Consider the following 19,387-nt stretch of genomic DNA (forward strand, 5'->3'; position numbering starts at 1 on the left):
GTAGCAAAATCTTTGACCGAAGCCTTAGGGTCAGGTTATAAAGTGACGAAAATGGCTAGTGGAGACCTTCTTCTTGAGATCCCTCAGAAAAATCAGTACCAGAAACTAGGCAGTCCTGTGACATTTGGCAATACACCAGTCTCTGTTACACCACACAGATCAATGAATAGCTCACGCGGAGTTGTGTCAGAGGCAGACCCCCAAGATTTGACAGAAGCTGAATTCCTGGAAGGGTGGAAAGAACAAAATGTCACCAATCGAAAACGCATTATACTTAGACGAGACAACATGGAAATCTCCACCAAGCATCTTGTCCTCACATTTGCATCGAGTGTACTGCCAGAAACCATCGAAACAGGATATATCAGGCTAACTGTCCGACCATAGATCCCCAACCCTAGACGGTGTTTCCAATGTCAGAGGTTCGGCCATGGCTTGCAGAGCTGCCGTGGTCAAACAACTTGTGCAAAGTGTGAAGTCCAGGACCACCCCTCCGACAGCCGCAGTGGCACACCTCACTGTGTGAACTGCAGTGGTGACCATCCAGCCTACTCAGGCTCCTGTCTGAACTGGAATAAAAAAGAAGACATAATCACCCTCAAATTCAAAGAAAACATTTTGTTTAAGGAAGCCCGTAAGAGGTGCTCACCGTTCCACAGCACACCTTATGCTGATGCGGCTCGTCGGGGGGCAGCGTCGCAGCGGCCATTGCCAAGTGCCCAGCCCGCGTGCAGCGAGCTGGTACCTTTGGCTCCTGCCCCCAGGGTGGAAGTAGGCAAGCCTACTCCATCCAACCAGCAAACAGGCCAGGCTACTCTTGGGTTGCCGGCCCCACAAGAGTTATCTGCGGCAACCTGCACTACACGCAGTGATCCCGCAGGGCCGATAGCGGCCCCAAAGATAGGTGCAGCCAAGGCTGCCTCAACCTCCCCGGCCCCTTCCAGCGCTGGCAACAGCCGGCGCAGCCAAATTCCACAGGGAGCCCCATCGACCTCCAAGCTGGTGGGCGCAGGGTTCTTGCCTTCCGAGGCGGGACTCTCTCGGAAAACATCTCGCTCGCAAGAGCGTGTGTCCGGCGCCTCACAAGAGGCAATGGACACTACACCTATCCTCACGGCGCACCAACCGCTTAAGGAGCAGCGAGGCTCCCTCAAATGCTCCAGGAAGGACAAAACCCCCGTTACAGAGCCTCAAAAGCGCTCTGTAATCTAATCTCTATAATATTTGTTATCACTTCTTTTGTTTCTGTACACACAGCACCAATTTACTTGCAATATAGGTACACAAATTATTCAATGGAACGTCAGAGGTCTTCTTAGAAACCTTGATGATGTCCAAGAATTTGTCCACGAACACAATCCAAGAGTGCTGTGTTTACAGGAAACACACCTAAAATCAAAACAAACAAACTTTCTCCGACCGTATGTCACGTTCCCAAAGATCGCAATGATGCTGTCGTATCATCGGGCGGTGTTGCCATTTTTATCCATAAAAGCATTTCGTGTCAGCGTTTGCAGCTACAAACGCCCCTTGAAGCAGGGGCAGTTCGAGTTGTTCTCCTAAACAAGCTTATCACTATTTGCTCGCTTTACATACCCCCACATTACCAATTAAACAAACATGAATTTCAGTCCTTTATAGATGAATTGCCAGAACCTTATGTTGTTCTTGGCTATTTCAATGCACACAGCTACCTGTGGGGTGAGCCTCGTATAGATGCGCGAGGTCGTCTTGAACAGTTCCTTTTTTCTTCTGGTGCGTGCCTGCTGAATGAGAAGGAACCCACATATTGCTCTCTTGCAAACAGAACCTTTTCTTCAATAGATCTTAGCATAGTTTCCCCGTCTATACTGCCTGAACTTGAATGGGAAGTTACCAACAATCCTTACGGGAGTGACCACTTCCCCATACTGCTAAGAACATTTAATGAAAACGAATACAGTCGCTGACTGATTTTTCAGACTCCAAAAATTCGGACATGCTCGATTATTCGGTCTGCTTTGCTGCACCGCCATTCTCCCCATAGACCATAATGTATAACAACTGCCGAAAGTTCAGACACCTTGCAACCTCTCGTCTGATTTTTCGGACACTCTTTGAGCCAACTCGATCGAAAGCACCAAGCACCGACTCTGACCGGTGCATGGTTCTACTTGCTGAAGTCCATTTTTGTTTTGAACGGAGCCTCCTTGCTGCCCCACGAAGTGGCGCTACTGCAAATCCCCGCTCATCATCATCGTTCATGCCTGGTTCGTGGCTACAGCAGTTCCGGTCTCAGCTTAGTAAGCCATGTCAAGACAATCCAGCAGCTGATTTGTTTGTTTCTTCGTGCACGATACTGCGAGTAGGCCACATTTTTCGTTTGTGCTACTGGTATCAGCGTGACTTGCTTTGTGTGCTGTGTCAAGGTTGCGGTGATGCAACGTGGCATACGGAAACATAGCGTCAAGTGTCTAATGGCACCGACAGTGCCCACGCAGACTACGCTAGGGAATGCCGGCAAGCGGGTGCTGGGAGCCTAGGATTTATCGCCTTCCGATGTGCACCCTACTGACGCAAAAAGTGTTCTGCCGAGACCTGTGCAGTGGTTCCGGACACCGTCTCATTTGACAGTTTCACAGGTGCTCACGCTGCTATACTGACATGCGCAGAACTCGATGACGGCGAGATCATTCATCAGGTTTCTGCTGCACCGCCGGACGATGACTCTGAGTCGGAAGATGACGCACCATGTGCTACGTTGCCGTCGCATGCAAAGCATGCACAAGCAGTGACTGCTTTTAGCCGCCTATAGTGACCGTACGACCCTCTCTGAGATTCAGGCTTATCTGATTGCGCATAAACGGAACAGCGTGCAACGGCGCATTCATGAATGCTTCAAGCCTACTGCCGAGCCCGAATAAGTGTGTGGAAATAAAGGATTTCTTTTTTTTCTTAATCTGCATTTTCGGACACCTGTTTATTCTGACATTTCCGCAGTCCTCGTGAGGTCCGAATAAACGGTCGGCGACTGTATCCACCACAGGCTCCTAGGTGGAAGGTTGATACAGACGATTGGGAGAAATTCCAATCTCTTACTAGTATCTCATGGGCTGACATGTCTTCGTTAGGAATTGATGCTCCTGTGGAGTATTTTACAGTCTTCATAATAGATGCCGCATCTAAATGCATATCTGAAGTAAGTGGTTTGGCATGCAAACAGCGTGTCCCATGGTGGAACGACGAATGTAGTACCGCTCGCAAGAAACAGAACAAAGCGTGGGGGTCGTTATGCGCTTCTCCCACTGCAGAGAATCTTATTAACTTCAAGGAAGTAAAGTCTCAAGGCAGGAGAATGCGCCGACAGGCCAGAAGAGAGAGTTGGCAGAAGTTTGTATCGGGTACCAACTCGTATACAGATGAGTCCAAAGTCTGGAACAGGGTTAATAGGATAAGAGGGCGACAAGCATATTCACTCTTTTTGGTAAACACACAGGGCAATACCCTGCTTGATCAGGCAGACTCACTTGGGGAGCACTTTGAGAGCGTGTCAAGTTCAAGCCATTATTCACAATCCTTTCTCAAATATAAAAAATTATAAGAATGTAAGCCATTCATAAGAAAAAGTCGACAGAATGAACCTTACAACTGTCCTTTCAGTATTGCCGAGTTGAGAGCTGCCTTGAGCGCATGCAAGAGCTCTGCACCGGGATCTGACTGATTCATGTATGAAATGCTCAGAAACTTACACAATCATACGCAAGTTACACTACTCACACTTTTCAACACTATTTGAGCTGAAGGATACCTTCCAACTGCATGGAAAGAAGCCATTGTGGTCCCTGTTTTGAAACAAGGCAAATACCCTTCCTCAGTGGCAAGTTACCGCCCGATAGCCCTCACAAGTTGCCTTTGTAAGGCATTTGAAAAAATGATTAATCGGCGACTCATCCATTTCCTTGAAATGAACAAAATGCTTGATCACTATCAGTGTGGCTTCCGAGAAGGGCGCTCCACAACCGTTCATCTTGTACATATTGAAGGAAATATCTGCGACGCATTTGTACACAAACAGTTTTTCCTCAATATGGAGAAGGCGTACGACACAACATGGTGCTACAAAATTTTGAGAGACTTGTCAGAAATGGGCAGTCATGGTAATATGCTAAACCTAATAGAAAGCTACTTGTCCAATTGTACCTTCCGGGTAAAAGTCGGCAATGTACTGTCATGTCCTTTCACCGCAAGAAACTGATGTACCCCAGGGAGTCGTGCTCAGCTGCTCACTCTTTATTGTTAAGATGACAACAATTCGTGCTTCATTACCACTGGCCATTTTTTATGCTGTCTATGTGGGCGACATTCAAATAGGTTTCAAATCTTGTAACCTCGCAGTATGCAAGAGACAGGTACAGCATGGCTTAAACAAAGTGTCAAAGTGGGCAGAGAAAAATGGATTTAAAATCAATCCTCACAAAAGTTCTTGTGTTCTTTTTACAAGAAAGAGAGGCCTGGTCCCGGATCCTTGCTTCGAACTGTGTGGACAACAGATACCTGTCAACAAAGAGCACCAATTTCTAGGTGTTATACTTGACTATAGACTCACTCACTTTCATTCCACACATTAAAGAAAAATGTCTAAAAACAATGAACTTCTATCCCAGACTACATGGGGTAGTAACAGGAAGTGTTTAATGAATCTCTACAAAAGCCTAATTCGGTCTCGATTGGATTATGGTGCTGTAGTATATAAATCTGCTGCCCCGAGCGCACTAAAGATGCTGGATCCTGTTCACCATCTAGGTATCCGCTTGGCCACTGGCGCTTTCAGAACAAGCCCGATCGAAAGCTTATATGCCGAATCAAATGAGTGGTCACTCCACTTATAGAGAACATACACCAGCCTCACATATTTTCTCCGAATACACTCTAATCATGAGCATCCATGTTTTAATACCGTTACCGATATGACGTGTGCTACACTTTTCCGCAATCGTCCTTCTATAAGACAGCCTTTGTCGCTGCGTGTGAAGGAGCTTAGCGATGAAATACATGTCCCACTCCTCGAGCATCGCTTAATGCACCTAACCAAGCTCTTACCTCCTTGGGAGTGGCAGGTGATAGAATGTGACATACCCTTTCTAAAATTTACAAAGCACGCTCCAGAGGTCGAAATCCGAATGCATTCCCTAGAACTTCAGTACAAGCATTCGTGCACAGAGTTCTACACAGACGCTTCCAAGTCGCATGCCGGAGTGTCCTATGCAGCCGTCGGTCCGTCCTTCTTGGAATCCGATGTACTGCATCCAGGAACAAGTATCTTTATGGCTGAGGCCTGCGCACTATTGTCGGCAGTGAAGCATATAAAGAAATCAAAACTCCAGAAATCAGTTATATATACGGACTCCCTAAGTGTTGTGAAGGCATTGATGTCGTTCTGTAAGCACAAAAATCCAGTAATTAAGGAGCTCTATTCTGTCCTGTGTAAAGCATATATATTTAACCAGCATGTGATTACATGCTGGGTGCCTGGCCATAGGGGCATCGAGGGTAACATTCTAGCGGACCAGATGACCACATCAATTTCATTGCATGCAGTTAATCCTACCGCAGCAGTCCCTGTCACAGACCTGAGGCCCTTCTTACGAAGGAAACTACGAAACCACTGGCAACACATGTGGGACGCAGAAATAAATAACAAACTGCATGTGATAAAGCCACAGTTAGGCTTTTGGCCCGCCACAACAAAATCACGACGAACAGATGTGCTATTCTGTCGTCTCAAAATAGGACACACATTTGGCACGCATAACTTTTTACTCACTGGAAATGATCCTCCAACATGTGGTAGATGCGGGGAGAGGCTGACTGTCCTCCACGTCCTCCTGGAGTGTCAGGAAGCTGAATCTGAGAGAAAGAAACATTTTCCCCTAGCACATCGGCAGCACATCCCCCTTCATCCTGTAATGTTACTCGGCCCAGAACCAGTCTTTGACACCAATGCAGTCCTAGGTTTCCTGAAAGATGTTGTTTTACAGGTTATTAGCTCCACACATTCATAGCGTCTGCTCTCTTCAGAGGATGTCGCTGTGATAGCTGTTTCGCATGGCACAGGCCTCTAGGCCCTTGTGTTTCAAGGGCTCTGGCGAGGCAGTAGTGCTCCAGGTAATTTTACCATCGCACATATTTTATATATTGCATCAGTCTTTCACGATGGATTTTAAAGCTCATAGAACATGTCATTTGTCATTGGCATAATCTTATTACAGATAGATTTTACGCACTCTAGAGCGACTATTTTTAAGGCCCCTTTACAGCCACATCTGTAAAGCCATTCATTCATTCATTCATTCATTCATTCATTCATTCATTCATTCATTCATTCATTCATTCATTCATTCATTCATTCATTCATTCACACATGCTGCGGGCCCTGTTTGGGCTTACGTAGGAGTGGTTACAACAGAAGAAAGAAACCATAGCATGATAGTGAAGCTAACTGTTTTAAATGTATGAAAGCTCCATGCTAAATATGCTATGAGATATCAGGACAACCTAGGTAAGATACATTCATGAAAAATACATAAGAAACTGTGATTACATCAAAAATGTGGTGGACCACTTAGAAAAGATTAAAACACAGTACACTACAGTGCCTTTACATGCAGAATTGCTTTTACATGTTCTTGCATGCAGCATTGTGGCAGCCCAGGCGGGCTTCACAGTCGTGCCTGCATTCTGCGGCCATGGCATCGGTACCTATTTTCACGGACCGCCTGACATCTACCACTTTGGTGAGAACCGCCGCTTGAGCTTGGCACCATGCAATCGTATCTTTGCTATGGTGAATAGCGAGGCTTTGTGACATGGGAGTTAAAGCTTTTCAGTTTGCCATGCTGTCTGATGATGATTTATTGGCATCCCCTTTGAAACGGGTTGGTGAGAAATAGTCACCTAACTTGGTTGAGTTACTCACGTATGCTATACATGCTTTTCAGTTTATCATTTTTGTATACATCTCTCTAATGGTTCTTCTCTTCCTCAAAACTTGTCTGTCTACCTTGTACCGCTATCTATCAGTCTTTTGTATACAAAGGGGTGTCCCCGAACTATGGTAGCAAGTTAAGAATGTGTAGGGGGGGTGGGAAGAAACAGCTTTACTGATGTTTTAGAGTAAGCAAAACAGTAATAACTAATGCTTGCCAAAGAGGCTCTGCTTTCTCTCATCTTTTTTTTTTTTCTAGAGCAAACTGCTTTAGGTAAAAACCTAGAAAACACCTGGTTCCATAAATCTGACCTCCAAGCCCAGCCAAGGTCAAATCTTGCGGCGTTTCCCTTCCGCATCTGGGGAAACGTCGATTCTGCGTCAATTCAGCGTCTGTTCCGAGCAGCCAACCGCCGGACTAATTGGCGCTGTAACACATGTGCAGCAGCAACGCACCCGTAGCTTTCCCTTTGTAACCACATAAAGTTGTCTGCGAGTATAGTATGCCTATGTTTACACATTTATGTGGCCGATGAAACTACTGTCCTTACTTCGTATAGCGGTCCACTAATTTGCTATCGCAATCGATGATTTGCCTTTTGGGCAAAACCACAACATTTTAACAGTATTTGCATGGTGTAACCATGCATGATGGATGGTGTAATAAACTCTCTAATCTCACCAGTAATTTGACAGTTATACCCGAAACTATAGTCAGCTGAGGAAGGATATTGTCTATGTACACCTCCTACCTTCAGCACTGCTGCAAGTTACTTGTGAGATCGAGTATAGTAAAGGAGCTGCCTATTAAAGTTGCATTAAGTGTAGCTGCACAAATATAACAGCTACCTGTAAGCTTCCATGTTACACATGCTGATCATGATTATCAATATAAGCTGTCAAAGTATAGTTTCATAAAGCGATGCACATTTGTCACTAAAAGTTGTTCAGCAGTTGAAAAAGAAAATAGGCCAGTTTTCTCACTGTGTTCTAGTGATACTGTTCACATAAACTTCAGGTTTGCTCGGGAGTGTACAGCATTGTACACTCACAATTATGGATCCCCAACTTGCCCAATCAGTCACTCTGCTAAGTTACAGTTCAAGTTTGCATTGCGCTATGTAGGAACAATAAATTTCTTCAATTGTGCTGTCAAACAGGTATTAGGAGACCTGTGACACAGACGTGTGAATGGCATTCCTTGCACAGATTTCTTAACTGCACTCTCTTGCTTCGCGTGTGTTATTTTGCACCTAAAATCCTGCTATGAAAGACATTGTGCCTGATTTGGTGCCAAGGGGGAACCTTATAGTACCCACGACAGGTGTGATATAACCCCATGTTGCTTTTACTTTGCTTGCACATAACTTCATTATATTTTTTTTCAGACAATGATGAAAAAGGAGAAATGCTCGAAGGGCTCGTGTTCACGATTGGTGAGTGTTCCTGAAAAGGACGGTTTGGCCCATACTAAAGGGGGCTCCGGGACCTGAGCCCGCTCCAGAGTTTTCCGGAGGGGAGGGGCTGAGCGCACCCCTCCTCGGGCGATGCTGAAGCCCCTCCCCCACACACACACGCACGCACCTAAAGTGTCATTGCCAGAGCTTTGTCACCCGCATCATTTGAGGTTTCTTTTGACTTTCCTTGACCTTTTCACTTGAAGTTTCCTGGTGCTGATAGCTTACTGCAGCATTGTTGGCACAGACATGCACGGCTTTTATTTCATAGTTTCGCTTTATTTCTGCAAATCCTGACAATAGCAGGACATGTGCATTAGAAGCACTAGTGGTGCCTGCCTCATCCGTGTTTTCTCACTTCAGCATTGTTTTAAATTTCCACTGTAAACACCATGCACATATACAATATATTTAAATATACACACAGGACAAAGTTTATTATATCTTTGAAAGAGATGGAGGTGGGCAATTAAAAGTTATTTTTAAAGGTATGGATAGCGTATGCCTAAAGAATGAATATTTTGCTGCATGTTCACCACACTTCACATTGTATTGTGCGCTTTTTTGACCATAAAAAAAAACAATAGACTTCAGTGACCCCTTTGGCAGAGACTTCTATCAATGGCGTGCGAAATACACGTGAATGTTGTGCGTCTCAGTATTTCTTCTCTTTCCAGTAAGCAATGCTAACGACTCTTGAAAAAAAAACATATCGAACAAATTACAACATTTATTAGGGATGGAAACATCGTCACTTGCATGCAAAGGTCATAAATATATACAGGGTGTCCTATCATGCACCAAGATTTAACAAAAAGGCAATGCGTTACTTGAAGAAAACAATGCATATTGTTTACAGTACAGTGGAGTAGCTGCCAGTAATTTTTTCACTACTGAGATTTATTTAGGTAATTGTAATTAATTATCTAACTTGAGACATATATCCTAATTATCAAAGTGTCAATGAGGCATTTGAAGGCACAGCCAAGGGACGTCTAACCGGGGTATTTTCAGTGAAGTGCTAATTGCATACAAATTTTTTACGATTGATAAATAAACCCTGTGAAATATGGAGAATACCACGTGACTGCGCTCCCACCCGCATCATAAAGCAGCGCCCTCGAACATGCTCCCTCTGAATTAGCCAGGACAAAATAAAGGAAATAAATAATAACATAGTGATTGAGCTAGTGCCTTATCTGCCGCACCCCGGCCAAAGTAACACGTCACACTTGGTGTTAGTTGTAAACAAACTGTGATAGCTTAGAACGACAGAAGGCTGAGCTAGTTGGTAAGGATTCATTATGCAAAAAAGGTGTGGCGTGCAGACAGGACACAAGAGAAGAGACGTGGACTGTACCCGACTGACATGTGGTGATACCATTCCAGAGCTTGCACAGATGAGTTTTGCGTCTTCTTTCTTTCTTTTGCCTCAGTGCTCCCTTCAGTTGATAGTCGGCATTCGTGTTGTCCACTTCTATTCTCTTGTGTCCTGTCTGCACGCCTCACCCTTTTCTGCATACTGTGATAGCTGTTGTCTTAGCATAGATAAAGTGTACTGATGGTTCTCTTCTTTCTTTTTTTTGTGCCACGAAAACTATCACCACAATAGCGAATTGATAACGTGAATGCAAAGATTTAAAGGTGCCTTCTGTTTCGTCCGAGTCGCAATGTCTTTCTCTAATAAGCAGACAGAAAACATGATCCTTGCCTTAGGAGCTGCACATGGCAAGAAGAGGAAAGCCTCAAATATATATATATATATATATATATCAGTCATGGGAGTGTGGCAGTAGACCAAAAGCATTGACTATCATCAGAAATTATGAAAACCCGAGACAAACCGGTAGCTTCATGAAACAGCGGCGGAGGACTCCATCTTTTAGTCCTAGTCTACGCACAGATGTTCTAGCATTTATGGCCTCAAACCCTCATGCTAGCGTACGGGACATGGCCGCCTAGGTACCAATTTCCAAGTCGTCAGTTTGGAGGATTCTAAATGACGGTCTTTCACCCGTACCACCTTAACCAGCACCAATGCATGGAAGATAGGGACCAGTAGAATCGTCTAGATTTCTCGAACCAGACGCCGAGGGATCGCCAAGAAAAAGGTGGGCTGGACCAACAGGTCTCCTGTCGCTCGAACCAGCGACACCGAATTCCCCCCCCCCCTCACCCCCCCCCCAACCCCTTAGCTCACAAGCAAATCGCAAAAGGACAGTAGCGAAGTGATAGAGCTTAAGAGGATCATAGAGCGCCAGAACACTCAGATCCAGGAGCAGAACTGCCAAATACGGGAGCTTATGAGTAAGATCAAAACGCTGGTGAATAACGGCAGCTCAGCAAATGCAAGCCCCCAAACAACAGCACAGTGGCAAACAACGCCGCAGGCTTGCGCAGGGTGGCGCGGAGGGACGGCGGGCGGCGGGAGAGGCTGGGGCCACGGATCGTGCATCACATAATCAAGAGGCGATGGAAACCGAAGCCCCGTGAGCAGAGAGGAAGCGGCGATCGCAGAGAACGTGACCACGGCAATGACACAGATCCCGTGAGAAGGAGAGCTGACGGCCATTTTGGCAGCAATTTCCCAAATTAACAAAAGGCTAGGCAAAATGGACAGCCGACTCGAAGCTGTTGCGAGTCAGCCTCATACGCCATCGGTGAAGCACGAGCACCTAGCGCCAAAAGTATCCTCAACATCGGTGAGGAACCACTTTGCATCCCTGAAAAGGAGCGGGCCGTAAAAATCAAAGCCACAATCATGAAAAGGCGCAATCGACTCGAGATGCCGGGAAGGATGATGCAGAAGCCAAGTAAGAAGCACAAGAAGAAGACCGGGGGGATACCACCGTAATTTACCAATGGAACTGCCGCGGGATTCGCAACAAAGAAGCGGAACTAACGTTACACATTGACGGGCAAGAAAACGAGCCTGATGTAATTGCTCTACAGGAAACAAATGGGAAACCAAGACTCCCGGGTTACTTCACTTACATGGACCCCATGGAGAATGGAACGGCGGTGCTCGTCCGCAGCAACGTGGCGGCAACTCAACATGCCACAGCGCAGGGCGGGTGCGAGCACACGCTGGTCGAAATTTATGCGAGAGAAATTGGCAGCTCGGGTAGTTTATGTGTAACGAGCGCATACTGCCGGCCGTCACAACGGCAGTATGAATTTGACCGCATCGTGAGCCAGGCGAAAGGGTTGGTGGGGACCAGGCCGCTTCTGATACTCGGCGACTTTAACGCCCCTCACACAATGTGGGGTTATAAGTTCCAGTCCAAGAGAGGAAAAGCATTGGCCAAAGCAATGGAGGATCATGAGATGGCCCTCCTGAACGAGCTGGACGTAACCACCAGAAGAGGCAACAGTGCCGCAAGGGACACCATGCTAGACCTGTCGTGGTTATCGGGCATGCTAGACGTCTCCTGGAGAAGCAAAGAAGTGGACCTGGGGTCTGACCACAGCGTGATCAAAATCACGATCCGAGGATCCCAATATCGGGCAGTGCTGGGGACGGCACGGATCACGGATTGGGACAAGATGAGAAAGTTTACCAAAGAACAAGAAGAGGCGTCTGAGGAAGAATTGGGACAAGCTGAAACACAACAGACCTACACCGAATGGGCAAGGGAGCAGAAGAAGGCCCTCCAAAAATTTACCCAAGAAAGCAGACACCGTACGTGGACGCCAGACTGACCCACATGTGGGCGGCCCAGCACTCGTTAATGCGACGGTGGAAACGTCAGAGACACAACAGAATGCTGGCCAAGCGCATAGCAGTCTTGAACAAACAGATTGCTGAGCACGCGGCCAAACTATGTAGGGAAAATTGGCTGAAGACCTGCGATGGCCTGCAGGGCAAGCTCTCGACGGGGAAGACGTGGTGTCTCTTGAGGCATCTGATCGACCCCCTGAGTTGCAAAACTGTGACCAATCGCAACCTCACCAAAGTATTGAACACGTACAAGGGAGACGGCCGCAGGCTCCTGGAAGAACTGAAGGCGAAGTACCTAAAGACAGAGAAGGGCGTACCCGGTGCCCGAGAGGTACGAAGGACCTGTCAACGAAGAGCTGGACCGGCCATTTACCATGACGGAACTGTGGACAGCGATAGATGAAAGTAACAAGAGAAGTGCACCCGGCAGGGACGCCATAACTTACGCCATAACTTACGCCATAACTTAGAGCGGTACAGTGGACCGCGGCCTCCTAGAGCACATAAACGAAGCCTGGGAGAGCTCACGGTTGCCGAAGGAATGGAAGGATGCTGAGGTCCACTTCATTCCAAAGCCCAGCAAGGCCAACATGATAGACAAAATGCCGCAAATCTCCCTCACGTCCTGCGTGGGGAAGGTGATGGAGTGCATGCCGGAGACGATGTACGGCTTCAGGCAACATCTCAGCACCCAAGACATGATGATCCAACTCGACGAACTGGTCGTCAAGCCAGCAACGAGGCACGCGCCACGCGGGATACTCGCCCTCAACCTGAAGGGAGCGTTTGGCAATGTGTCCCACGCAAGCGTGTTGCAGAGTCTGAACAAGACCAGGTGTGGCGGAAAGACATTCGGCTACATAAAACATTTTCTGTCAAACCGAACTGTGACCATCAGGAATGGGGAGGAGATGTCGGACCCTGTCGAGCTCGGTGATAGGGGCACCCCTCAGGGATCGGTCTTGTCGTCCCTGCTCTTCAATCTGGCCCTCCTGCCCCTGCCCGATCTACTTAAGTAAATCGAAGGCGTGGACCACGCGTTCTATGCCGACGATATTACGGTGTGGACGGCCCGAGCCGGGTCCGATGCATGGACCCGCGCAGCGGGCGGCAACGACCGTGCACGAGTACGCAACGTCCTGCGGACTGAGCTGCGCTCCCCAGAAATCAGAGCTGCTCATGATCCAACCGGGAAAATCCAAGAAGGAGCTGCCGCCGAACGTGATCATCACTGTTGATGAAACGACCATCAAGCCAACACAGCAGATTAGGATTCTCGGCCTACTACTTCAGAGCGACAGGTAGGCACACGCCGCCGTCACAAAGATCAAGACTACAACTGAACAGATACTTAGTATGATTCGGAGGGTATCTAACGAAAACCGAGGCCTTAAAGAGGATAATGCCATATACCTGGTACGCGCGTTCGTCATGTTGTGGGTTACCTACTCTACCCCGTATCTCCAGCTGACAAAGATGAATAGAGACACGCTAAACACGATGCTTCATAAGGCAACGAAGCAAGCACTGGGCATGCCCATATACTCATCCACGCAAAGACTGCTAGACATGGGTGCCCACAACACGTTGGAGGAGCTCATTGAAGCCCACTTCTCTAATCAGAGAATCCGGCTCAGTCACACGGAACACGGACGAGCCGTCCTACGCAAGATAGGATGGCAGATCGAGCCACTACCCATCAAGGCAGCCCTTTCGGAAGACTGGAAGACGACCATTCAGACCAAACCCCTTCCCCGGAAGATGATGCAGGGCAAAGACGACGAGAGGCACACCGCGCGGGCCAAAGCCATAGCCTAGAAGCTGGAAGAGAACCCCAGGGTTCTCTACGCAGATGCCTCGCTCCGAAAACACAGTGACTGTGCATCGGTGGTGGTTGTCAAAAGACAGGCTGATCGTCAGCGCGTCCCTGAAGACAACAGACCCCGCAGTTGCCAACGAAGCGGCCTTGGCCCTCACACTCGCACAGCCGAGCATGAACACCGTGGTCACCGACTCAAAGACAGCCTACAGAAGCTTCCGCAGGGGGGTAATCTCCTCCGCGGCCCGAGCCATTCTATCCAAGCACAAGCCTCCAGGAAGAGCCATAGAGCTTGTTTGGGTCCCGGCTCACTCGCAGGTAGCAGGCAACACCATCGCCGGCTACCATTCCCGAGAAAAGTCAATCCGGGCCGAGCACGAGTTACACCCAGTTACCAGCTTTCGGGACATTGCCCAAATGTACGGAGAGGAAAGGTGCAGACTGCCAGAACCGCACCCCAAGCTCACCAGGCAACAACAGACAATCCTGCGTCGAGCACAGGCGGGATCGCTTGCGCATCCTGTACTGATGAACCGCATGTACCATGCGGAACACGATATGCTCTGTCCTTTTTGCAAAAGAGAAAAGGGCACCCTGCTGCACGTCTTGGCAGAGTGCACAGAACTCAAGACCCCCCTCCTCCCCTTCCCACGAACACGCGCAATCCCCAACCCCTTGAGCGATGGGAGACCTTGTTATTCAGCCCCACCCTACCGATTCAGCTCGCACTGACAGACAGGGGCCAGGAGCTGCTGGGAACATATGGGTCCTGTAACTAGGGAACCACCCCGTCTGGTGCCTGCATGCACCACCAATTTATTTCAGGCCCAATAAATGTTGATTCATCATCATCAAATTGGGTCCTCGCAAAAGCCGATGAGTCACCGGACTTCTTGAGCAACATCATGTGCACAGATGAAGCCAATTTTCGCAGAAACGCCTAGGTAAAAATTGCATAATGCACACTATGGGAGGGCTCCAATCCACACTTGTTAAAGCGCAAAAGGCACCAGTACCAATGGTCGCTCAATGTGTCGTTAGGAATTTACGCTGGTGCTATAATCGGTCCCATCTTCGTCGATCACACACTGTTTGGACAGCATTACGTGAATGAAATCCTTGAAGGAGTGGTGGATGAGTTTCTCAGCGAAGTCCCACTGTCACGTCTTCCACTTCTGTGGTATCAGCAAGATGGGGTGCCAGCACACAGCAGCAGCGGAGCACGAAACTGGCTAGATGTGACTTTTCATGCACAGTAGATTGGAAGGCATGGGCCTGTAAATTTGGCCCCATTATCAAAGGGCTTTTGTTATCAATGTGATCAGTCGGCCGCGAAACCTGGTGTTGGTGCTTCTTCCGTGCCATTATCAAGGTGATGCACTACCTAGCTCTTTGGGTTTGCGACAGGCAATGCAGTTGCTTTCAATCAGCTTATTTGAGGGCGCTGCTCTATGATGCGGGTGGGAGTGCACTCGCATGGTATTTTGCATACTTCGTGAGGTTTCTTTGCCAGTCTGAAAAAATTGTACGCAACTAGTACTAACTGAAAACACCGCTGTTAGATGTCATTTTGGGTGCCTACAAATGCCTCATTGAAGCTTTAAAAATTAGGACAGTACTTCTTGAGTGAGATAATTACTCACATTTACTGAATTAAATCTCAGTAGCGAAAGAATTACTGGTGGCTACTGCACTGTACTGGAAACTAGGTTTTCTTCGAGTAACTCAACTGCTCTTCTTTTAAGTCTTGGTGCGTGATAGTTGGGGAACACTATATTCACTCAATAACTGAAATGAGGCCAAGCCGGATTCACTTGAAATCATAATCAGTAGCAGTCATGTGCAGCAGCGCTTATACTCGGACTCACAGAAAAAGAAAAAAAAAAGAGAGAGAGAGACTGCAGTTATGCGGGAAAGGCGAAGCAATATTAATGATAGCCAAGTATGTGACAATTACACTAAGGAAGATTACACCACTGAACCACCGAAAGGGCTCAGGCTGTGAAATTGAACTGTCTTCTACTATGAGGTCTTGTATATAGTCATATAACGCCGTCATTTCAGCGCTCAATTCTTCAAGGTCGCATGTAGTTTTTTGAAGTGCAAGTGCATATGTATATATGGCGTTCGGAAAACTGGTCAGGCCCCAGCCCCTCCGGAAAAATGAAAACTCTCCGCCTATGCTTTAGCCTTTATCTTCCCTGTTAAGATATGTGCAATAATACTTAGTCCAAAGTTAGACAGAAACTCGTCAGGCGAGGGTGATACATTGTCAAATAAACTGGTACTCCCCTAAGCACTCTCCTAAGGTTCAAAAGGAAATAAAGCCTATACTGACGTTTTGAGACCGCTACAGTTCCCTTGTTCACAATGAAGATGAGCGCAAGAGTGGCCGAGTAATAATGCAGAAAGCCTTTCCTTAAGAGAACGGCTGAGCTGATTTGAGAGAATCTCATTTCATTTAAAAGATAAAGGTCACTTTACTGTTGGGAGCATACTTCTGTTTTAAGCACTCATAGTTTTCTTTTTTTTTAATTGGCAAAGGACTGCAAGTTTAAGAAAAATTTAAGTGTTGAGTTCAAAACTCTGTAACTCGACAACAAAAGTGAACATTGCAAATCTGGAGTGGCAGTTATGTTTCAGTGCAATACATTTCGATCGTCTTTTAAAATGTCATATACACATTTTTTTTTGTAACGCTATCTTTTGTATGGTTCTTCCTTTTTTTCATAATTAAAGAAAAACCCATGAAATTGAGAAAAAGTACTGGCCTGACATTTTTTGTTTTTCTTCGAATTTTTTTGCAATAAATGAAGGTCCTAGACCTCAAACCCTGGAAAATATGCTGGAAAGCCTGGGAGCACCTTAAATAATTAACTATGATAGCTCTTCTATTAACCAGTTTCAGTTTAATTTACCAAGAGGTGTACGTTTCATGACGTCATGACACAGAAGGTGGTCACATTGGGAACTAGACATCGGAACGTGCCTGCTCGGTCAGTGGTCTGTTTGTTTGTTTATTTATTTATTTATTTATTTATTTATTTATTTATTCATTTGTTTGTTTGTTTGTTTAAACTACTCTGAATGCCATTGCGGTGTTACAGAGAGCAGTGGTACAGTTGGAGGTATTGGAGGTATTGGTTAGAGGTATTGCAGGTATACGTCTTGAATGAAGAGTGATCAGGGTTGCTGGTGATGGAGGCGGAGAGGTGATTCTATTCCGTTGACATCTCTGGCACGAATGAATGAAAGTACAAGCTGGTGCAACAACCTGGCACTTGAACTTTAAAATGATGATGAGATGAGATGTAGGAAGGCGCGGCAAAGAGAGCGTTTTTGAGATCATGGTTAGTGAAAATGATTTTATTAAAAAGACAGAAATGGTCAACTGCTCTTCTGCAAGATAGATGAGAAGCTTATGGGAAGACTTTATTGCAGACATGCTGGAAGTACAAGAATAATTGGAGTAAATGAAGCCAGCTGAACAGTTCTGGATGGCCTCGAGAGAGGAAATGGGCACTTATTTATTTGTTTGTTTATTTATTTATTTATTTATTTATTGGTACCTCAAATACCCCATTTGGGGTTTTACATGAGGTGTGGGCATATTTAGATCATATCTTCAATGAATGCCTTGAGCGATGAATGACTGGAGTGGTGCACCACTTCAGCAGGTAGATGATTCCACTCTTTCACTGTTTGCACAAAGAGTTAAGATGAGCAGTGGTGCGAGCTGGAGGGGGATAAACAGCCTTTGAATGGCTATGACGAGATGAAGTGCAATGCGCAGGCGTGATGTTGGTCTGGTGAAGTAGCGAGTGATAAAATTGACGAGGGATCTCAGATTGATTATGCGTATTCTAGTTTGAACCCAACTAATGTTTTGTAGAGTGTTAGTTTTAGTGAGACAGGGGCTGAAGAAAAGTTGCAGTGCAAAAAACCAAGCATGCTGTTTGCACTGTTAATTACATAATGAATATGCTCATGCCATGTTAAGTCATTAAAAATGTGGACACCAAGATACTTGTAGGAAGGGACAGGAACTAATTTCGAGCCATTTAGGGAGTAAAAATACAAATATTTAGGACTACTGTTGCGCGAAATCCTCATTACTTGGCATTTATTAATATTTAAGTTCATCGGCCAGTCACTGCACCATGAAGAAATGCTTAGGCTTATGCTTAATGCTCATGCTGTTACATTGTGCTGCACGATCAGTTGCAGCATAGCAGACAACGAAGTGAGACGGCACAAGTGCCAAAATGTCATGATGTCCTGCTCCCATGTGACCACCTTGGGCTAGCGTGTAGTAGATTTTTAGGGGCACAACCGTGGCTCTCCACCCAAAGTGTTCTGTGTCGCTAGTAGTGACAGCACTGCAGTCGCTCGCTATTGAAGCTTCACCACGGTGACGCTCGTCCCGGGCTAGAGCTATTGTTTGCTTCATTGGCCGCTCCTTTCGATGTTTTCTTTGTGGAGTCTGTTGTTGACGTGGTATTCCCTGGTCACGAATAGTGAAGGAAATGCTGAGGCTATGAATGCCTGTCATTCAAACTCCGATAAAAGAAATCTCAAAGGTAGTTCTTTGCTCCAATTGGAATGACCATTGCTGAGCTTTATTTTATATATGACGAAAATACTAGGTATCGTGGAAGCTAAAAAAGAAAAAGAAGATGGCCTGTCATAATTGAGCAAAGGGATCCCGTCTGTCCAAAATAATATGTACCCAAAAGAGCAACTATGGGTTAGTAAAAATTACCTCGTCTAAAGGACACCGCTGTTCAGGCTGTAACGGACGGGCTGGGCTGTAAGAGTATTCAACTGTGTGTCTGTTCTATAGTTACTTGTGTTCTGCCATTCGGCTTTGTGAGTGGACCTTAAAGCGTACGCAGAGGAAGATACATCACCCCACAGCTGCAAAGACATAGCATCCTTATAGTTGGCTTATCATGATCGCAAGAAAAGCATCATAGGTTGTAGTGTAAAACTAGGTTGTAGGGTGGCTTCAAGTACAAGTCTGTACCATGAATGCCATGTATTAGGGCTGTGTAATGCGCAGAGGGTAAGACCGTCGGGTGGTGTTACGGGGAACCCTAAACGCTCCTCTCTCATTGGTGCAAGTGCACTCAACACCACAAACACTTATGTGAACATTGCGAGAGAGGCGCCTTGCCTCTCTCACCTCTCCCAGCAGACGGCAGCAACCACGCGAAACTGAGAAACAAGCTAAGAAAAGTTTAAAATGAAAGGGCTGCGTGACTGGATTGCCAAAAACACAAAATGTCTCTCTACAAAAAAAGAAAAGACGAAAGTTGTCATATAGGCTTCTACCATTAAACCAAAGTTTGCATTACTAATTTTGTTTCTGCATTGCTCTGAAAACTTTTGTCATTCGCTCCTGATAATTTGTGATACTTTGTCCC

General features: G+C 46.3%; 1 protein-coding gene across 3 annotated transcripts in view; it reads left to right on the forward strand.

The window, feature by feature from the left end:
- Positions 1–19,387, forward strand: part of LOC126529938 (methionine aminopeptidase 1D, mitochondrial) — a 40,432-nt gene that overhangs the window by 10,770 nt on the left and 10,275 nt on the right. For 2 of the 3 annotated variants that reach the window (XR_008612297.1, XM_050177409.2), the window contains exons 4-5: positions 6,676–6,773; positions 8,353–8,400. Coding sequence is in view for 2 of the 3 variants with exons in the window: in XM_050177409.2 (XP_050033366.1) it covers positions 6,676–6,773; positions 8,353–8,400 (146 nt within the window). In the remaining variant the exon portion in view is untranslated. Of the gene's footprint in view, positions 1–6,675; positions 6,774–8,352; positions 8,401–17,120; positions 17,174–19,387 lie in introns of all 3 variants that reach the window. The other variant, XM_055070131.2, reaches the window with a different exon arrangement.

Source organism: Dermacentor andersoni, chromosome 5, assembly GCF_023375885.2.
Source record: "Dermacentor andersoni chromosome 5, qqDerAnde1_hic_scaffold, whole genome shotgun sequence".
NCBI classification, from domain to species: Eukaryota; Metazoa; Arthropoda; class Arachnida; order Ixodida; family Ixodidae; genus Dermacentor; species Dermacentor andersoni.